We start from the raw sequence: 7,443 nt of genomic DNA, 5'->3' as shown, positions 1-7,443 counted from the left end.
GCACCCCTGCTAGGTCTCCACCCTCACCTTGGTCGCCTCCTTCCCTCCACATTCGCCCTTCATCAATCCCTCTCTCCTGCAGTGCTTGCGCTCCAGGCCCGAAAGAAAAGGACCAAGGCCAAGAAGGACAAAGCCCAAAGGAAGTGAGTCTTGTACCCCAACAACCCATTCTTTGGATTGCCTCCGGCACCTCCTCTCTAGTTTCATACCTTGAACGTGTGCCGGGTTTGGGCACTCTGCGGCCCGGACCACGCGGCCTTGGAGGGTCGCTTTCCCATGGGAAAGGGAGCTTGTCTTTCTGAACGCCGGGCCTGGGTCTGTTCCTGGCAGCCCGAGGCCTGCAAGAAAGGGCTTGTTGGAGCCCTCTCGGGGCACAACTCCAGAGAGGAAGGCACAACCTACTCTAGTTTGGGCCTCCCACCTGGAGCTGGTAGATCATTATTAGTCTATTTGTGGACTCCGGACTGTTTTCAGTACCTGCGTCCCAGCGGGTTAACTTGCCTCCAGCGTCAGCACAGTAGGCCGTCAGGAAATTCTTGAATGAGTTTTCCATGTTTACTTTTGGTTCTGCCAACCACATGCTCCCTTTCATAGAGGAGGGCACGGAGCTTTCCCTTGGGTTAGTCAACTTCCTGAGCCTGCAAGGCGCATCTCCTTCCTTGCAGTGTGCAGGCAGACAACTATGTGTACACAGGCAGCATCTGTTACTGCTTCTCCTCTCTGAACCTCACACTGAATGCAGATACCTTCTGGAGTGGCCATCACATAATGATGGGAAGGTTCTTGAGCTAACTAACGCTGTAGGTGATTCTAGTTTGGTCTATTAAGTGCCACATGTCCAGTTTTATCAGCAGGATGCATAACAGTGGTTAGTACTAAAAGTTGCTCACAGCCTACTAGAAGCACCTGATAGAGGGCTCCTGTGAGTGAGGCTCAGTCTGAAGAACTTTTACTTGTGCTGACATTTAATTGGAAAAGGTCTTGGAAATCAGCTTTTAGATAATTTGTATTCTCTGATTCTTAATTGTAGCTGCATTATGTTCTTGACACTTTGCCATTTACTTGATGTTTTGTGGCTTTCTTTGCATTTCTAGTTTTTATGCAGTCTAATTCTTTCTGTGCTGATAAAACACGTTTCAAAGGCCTTGCTAGGTTACCCCACTGAATGACAGTACCAGACTGTGTATGTGTGTGTTGTTTTTGGAGGATACCAAATGTTTGCAGAGAGTACATAATGACTTTTATCTTCCAATAGAGATAAAGTGGTAGGTGATCTCATCTCTTGCTCCATTTCTATCATCTGTTTTTGCAATGTGCTTGTTGACCAGGGCATTTAAGTGTGAGTTTATCTATATATGTAAATATATTTACTTCTTGATTATCCGTATATGAATTGTTCATAATCAATTTTTAATCCTAGATTGGTTTAATGGAAAGAGCAAGGAGTTAACTTGATTCTAGTATGCAGTGGGAATTTAGATAAGTTACTTTTTTTTTTTTCCTGTGCCTTAGTTTTGCTATTCCTTATGGAGCTGATAGGAATGTGTTATAAAAAGTTATGTTTTCTACTGATGTAAAGAGGTTATGATTTTATTATTCACTGTATTATTTAGAAGTTATCTGTCCTGGACTCTCTTACCACTTGGAAATTAATCAAACTATAATTAGGGAGGTCAATGTAGATAGATGATCATAAACTTTTATTTTTAGCACCAGATGTTCATTACTTTGAATTATCTGTTTAGACCATATACCTTATTTCTAAAGCCAGATATATGAATTTTGGAGTATCTGTTACTTCTCCATTCACTAGTATGAATAACCTACTGTTATTTGTATTCTTAATTATTTCCATCCTTGCACAAAAAGAAGGGAATAGTACAGATAATCTAGTAGTCATTTTACTGAATGTTTCATCTTATACTACTTTGATCCCTGAAAATATGTGAATGAACTGTGCCTGTTGACTTGTAATCAATTGTTTTTAATTTGTCTTCAGGTAATAGTTTTTCTTTATAATTTTGGCTTTCTTCCTCCCCCCCCCCCACCCCCAGCATCCTTTTAAGTAGTTAAAGTGTCTGATTAATTAACTTGGTTAGAGTACTGTAAAGTCAGAAGTTCAAGTTCCACCTGGCTCAGGTAACTTGGCTCTGTTCCATGCACTTCTGATGACTTCCAGTCATTTTACAAATGAAAGCTGCTAGTTACCAGAGATTAGTCAGGAAGAAGGTCTGAGAAAGGAACATTCTATGAAGTTTGGTCTTTGGAGTGAGACATATCTAGTTTTGAACTCTGGTTTTGCTATTTTTTAGCAATCTGACCTTGGACAAGTTATTTAAGGAAACAGTGTCACATATTGTTATAACTGGTAGCTTAGTTATAATGAAAATTGTTTAGGACCTAAAGATACAAAAAGCAAGCGTTTAAATGAAAAATTTTGGAAGTGCAGTAAAACCTGTGAGAGCTGGAACTCAATGGATCTGCCTTGTTTTTCTGGGTATTGCAAGTTTTCTGACTTTGACAGCGTACAGTCTTACCACTTTTCTGTTGCTCATTTTAGTGTAAAATAATTTGAGTTTTCCTCCTCTGACAAGTTTCCACCTTACATAGGTTCTGGCTTTTGCAAGTTTATGTATAACAGTAAATAGCATCCCTAGTTTATTCCCTTTTTAATGGTAAGTGGGAGAGTAAATGGTGGCTAATCATGGTGTGGTAGAGGTGGAAAGACTTATGTCCCCTGATTTTATAGATCTTAAAACTAGGACCCAGATACGTGAAATAATGTATCCAGGGTGCCTGCCTGCCGGCTTAGTGCTCTGTAGGATTTCTTTCCTTTGGGTTCTTTCCCTGTGCTGAAATATTTCAGGGCTTTTTAGTTGTCTTATTTGAATAATTCCTTCTCCATTTCACTTCTTGAGACACTGTACTTTTATTTACTAGCATTAGCTGGTTGATGATGACCTCCGTTTTACTTTACAGATTAGGAAACTGAGGTTTGCTAGGTCACTCCTTCAGAAAGTTGTAAAGCTGGGATTCAACCTCAGATCTCCAAAGCCCTGAGTACTAACTGTGCTGTCTCCAAGTGGTAGCTCCTTGTGCTGAGTCTGAGAACAAATAAGATAGAGATTGAGTGATGAGGCTTCTGGATGAAGGACCTCAGGATACTGGGGTGTTTAGATACCCTTTCGTGGCCCAGTGGCTTATGTCTGAAAGAGCATTGTGCTTTATCTCCCTTTGAGTACTCAGTTTTCAATTTGTATGCCAATAGCTGTGTGCCTTTATCTGTTTGTCATAAGTTTTTATAATTTAACCCAGTTTAAATCTATTTTTTGTAATTGCTTTCATGGGACATAATTTCAGAATGAATTTCATTCTTGCTTTCATTACTTAGCTCAGGAAATTAGTTTGGACAGTAATTTTCACTTTATTTGCAGTTAAAGAACTTTTATGGGTTTAGTATAAATTTGGTAGTAAAATTATTTAATTGAGCTGGGGAAGTGCTTTTGCTCGTTCCAGCGCTCACTAATCTCTGGAGTCAGAGGGCAGTTAGGGGTTTTATTTCTTAATTTTCCAAAAATACAAATTGAGGGTTTAGAAGGAAAAATAGTTAAAAATTTTCAACATTTTTATCCAGAAGGGAATAGAATGTCTCAACTTGGAAGAATTTAAAAAAATTAAATGGCATTGGGTGTTTCTGCAACTAAGAATGTACCTTATAAACTGGCTCTTTATCAGTTCCATTTAGTGTAGTCTTACTTCATTTTTTTAAGGTCTGCTCTTTTTCACTAAGTCCTAGAAATGGTTCTGTATCAGGCTACATGGAGTAGTATTATCCAGTATTCCATTAAGTGGATGTACCATAATTTATTTTAGTTCCTATTAATTAATATATATGTATGTATACTGTACATACATATACATCTTTTAAGACAGAAATGGAGTCATTGGGCATATTTTTCCCCACTTAACATTATCATGAACATTTCCCATAACATTAAATATTCCATATCATTTTAAATGTTCCAGTGTGGACTGTTTCCAATTTTTCACAATTCACAGCTAAGATGAATGATCCTTTTGCACAAATCATTGCTCACATCGGTGATTATTTCCTTAGGACAAATTCTTAGAAATATATTACTGACGTGTACATTTTAAAGAGTTTTAATATATATTGTCAAAAATTTTCTCCAGAAAGATATAACCAGTTTCACTCCTATTCATTAAACAAATACAGTGAAACCTTTGAGAGCTGGAACTCGACGGGACTGCCTTGTTTTTTGGTCTTGCAAATTTTCCACCTTTTACAGGGTGCAGTCTTACCACTTTTCTGTTGCTCTCTATTAGTGGAAAATAATTGAGATTTCCTTCTCTGACAGGTTTCTGCCTTACACAGGTTCTGGCTTTTTCAGGTTTTACTGTAGTTTTTGAACACCTACCATGTTCCAAGCACTGTTCTACATAGATGAAAAAAATTCCTGCCATGAGCTTTATTTTGGTGGAGGGAGACAATCAATAAACAATAGTAAGTATAATAATAAGTAAATTACCTAGTATATAAGGTGATGGGAAACGCTGGTGGCGTAGTGGTTAAGTGCTACGGCTGCTAACCAAAAGGTGGGCAGTTTGAATCCGCCAGGTGCTCCTGTAGGGTTGCCACGAGTTGGAATCGGCTCGACGGCAACAGGTTTAGTTTGGTTTTTTGTAAGATGATGAATGTTATGGAAAATTTTTAAAAGTGGTAGAAGGTATTGGGAAGTAGAGATGGGGTAACACTTTTAAATAATCAAGGGCTCACTGAAAAGGTGACATTTGATCAGCGACTTGGAGGAGGACTGCTCCAAGGCATAGGGAGCAGTTAGTGTAAAGGACCCAGATGAGAGTGTTCTTGCATTTCCTGCATAGCCACCAGAACCGGATAACAAAAAAAAAAACCTGTTGCCGTTGAGTCGATTCTGACTCACAACGACCCTGTAGGACACAGTAGAACTGCCTCGTAGGGTTTCCAAGGAGCAGCTGGTGGATTCGAACTGCCAGCCTTTTGGTTAGCAGCCAGGCTCTTAACCACTGTACCACCAGGGTTCCAGAACTGGATGGTATTACAGTATTTGAAAAATCTTTCCAAATCTGGTAATCTATAAGGCATCTTGTTTTTAATTTGAATTTCTATTACCACAAGGGTGACCATTTAGAGTATATCTTTATTGGTCTGCTCCTATCTTTTGCCCGTTTTTATATTGGATTATTGATCTTTTTCTTGATTTTAAGAGCTTTTTATTAAGAATATACTCCTTGTCTTAGGACAGATTTCTATTTCTAAATTTTTGTTGTTAGCCTTTCAGTTTCATTTGTAGTGTAACTATATAGTCTGTAATCAACATAAACTGATTTTTAAAAAAATGTAGCTAATCTATTACTTTTTGTCTTTGAAATTTTCAGTGTCAACTGGCATATCTAAAAAACAGTTGCATTTTTGTGTGATCCCATTCAAGTATTTTCAAACCATTTTTTAGAACCTCTCAGTCAGAAATATTTTCTTGTCCTCTTTTCTTCCTCAGTAAGTTTATATGTTAGTAAATTTCGTTTACATTAGTGTTTTTACTACAGTGAATCCCAGAGGATTGCCAGATAACTGTGTTCCTTTAGATTAGGGGATTCTGGTAACCGGTTGAAGTGCTAAAATGAATGACTGAATGCTTAGGAATTCCCTTATTAAAAGTGAAGAAAAGGTAAGCCTACCAAGTAGAATCAATCTTTATTGTATTTCTGTGGGATAACTGCAGCAAGTAGAGTTTTCTTTTCCCCACTTTAGGAAGAATTTTACCCTCTGCTCCCCAAATCCTCTCTGCCGTTAATGTTGGTTGGGGAATAAGTTCATTTTTATTATATTATAGTTTTTTCATTGAATTTAAGATGCTATAAGTTTTAAAATACACTTATTTTATATACTACTAAGAAAAAATACTATGAAACTAACATTCCATTGACTGTAAGTTGTGTCTTTACTTCAGAATTGTGAAATGGTGTGGGACATAATCATATTACTGTTGTTAGGTGCCATCGAGTTAGTTCTGACTCATCGTGACCCTGTGTACAACAGAATGAAACACTGCCTAGTCCTGCACCATCCTCATAATCCTTGTTATGCTTAAGCCCGTGTTGCAGCCACTGTGTCAGTCCATCTCATTGAGGGTCTTTGTCTTTTTCACTGATCCTTTACCAAGCATGATATCCTCCGGGGACTACTCCCTCCTGATGACATGTCCAGAGTACCTGAGATGAAGTCTCACCATCCTTCTAAGGAGCATTCTGGCTGTACTTCTTTCAAGATAGATTTGTTCATTCTTCTGCCAGTCCATGGTATATTCAGTATTCTTCACCAGCACCATAATTCAGAGGCATCAATTCTTCTTCCGTCTTCCTTACTCATTGTCCAGCTTTTGCATGCATATGAGGTGATTGAATATACCGTGGCTTGGGTCAGGCGCACGCACCTTAGTCGTCAGGGTGACATCTTTGCTTTTTAACACTTTAAAGAGGCCTTTTGCAGCAGATTTGCATAATGCAATGCGTCTTTTGATTTCTTTCTTTTTTTTTTATTGTTGTAGTTTAAGTGAAAGTTTACATTTCATTTCAAGTTACTCTCTCATACAAAAATTTATACATACACTGTTATGTGACCCTAATTGCTCTGCCTATACTGTGACAGCACACTCCTCCTTTCCACCCGTGATTTCCCACGTCCGTTCAACCAGCTCCTAACCCTCTCTGCCTTCTCATCTCACCTCAAGACAGAAGCTGCTGGTTTAGTCTCATGTATCTACTGGAGCTGAGAAGCACACTCTTCACGAGTATCATTTTATGTCCCCCCGTCCAGTCCAGTCTTTGTCTGAAGAATTGGCCTCGGAAATTGTTTTAGTTCTGGGTTGACAGAGAGTCCGGGGGCCATGCTTTGTGGGGTTCCTCCAGTCTTCATTCAGACCATTAAGTCTGGTCTTTTTACTAGAATTTGAGTTCTACACCCCACCTTTCTCCTGCTACATCAAGGACTCTCTGTTGTGTTCACTGTCAGGGCGGTCATTGGTGGTAGCCGGCTACCATCTAATCTTCAGGTTTCAGGCTGATGAAGTCTCTGGTTTATGTGACCTTTTCTGTCTCTTGGGCTAATACTTTCCTTGTGTCTTTGGTGTTCTTCAGTCTCATTTACTCCAGGTGGTTGGGACCAATTGATGCACCTTAGATGGCCGCTTGCTAGCTTTTAAAACCCCAGATGCTACTCACCAAAGTAGGGTACAGAACATTTTCTTAATTAACTTTCTTATGCCAGTTGACCTAGATGTCCCCGAAAACATGGTCCCCAGACCCCTGCCCCTCTGTCCCTCGAAGTGTTTGATTGTATTCAAGAAACTTCTTAGCTTTGGTTTAGTCCAGTTGTGCTGACTT

The 7,443-nt window shown here is 39.2% G+C and overlaps 1 protein-coding gene across 1 annotated transcript in view; it reads left to right on the top strand.

The window, feature by feature from the left end:
• Window positions 1–7,443, top strand: part of SRPK1 (SRSF protein kinase 1) — an 84,868-nt gene that overhangs the window by 455 nt on the left and 76,970 nt on the right. Inside the window, 1 exon segment of the mRNA XM_023734131.1 lies at window positions 1–143. This exon segment is cut by the window's left edge and continues 156 nt beyond it. Coding sequence (XP_023589899.1) covers window positions 1–143 — 143 coding nt within the window.

The sequence above is a fragment of the Trichechus manatus genome, unplaced genomic scaffold (genome assembly GCF_000243295.1).
Source record: "Trichechus manatus latirostris isolate Lorelei unplaced genomic scaffold, TriManLat1.0 scaffold00065, whole genome shotgun sequence".
NCBI lineage: Eukaryota > Metazoa > Chordata > Mammalia > Sirenia > Trichechidae > Trichechus > Trichechus manatus.
Note: the sequence above shows the minus strand (reverse complement) of the source record. Positions and strands in the feature narration are given on the sequence as shown.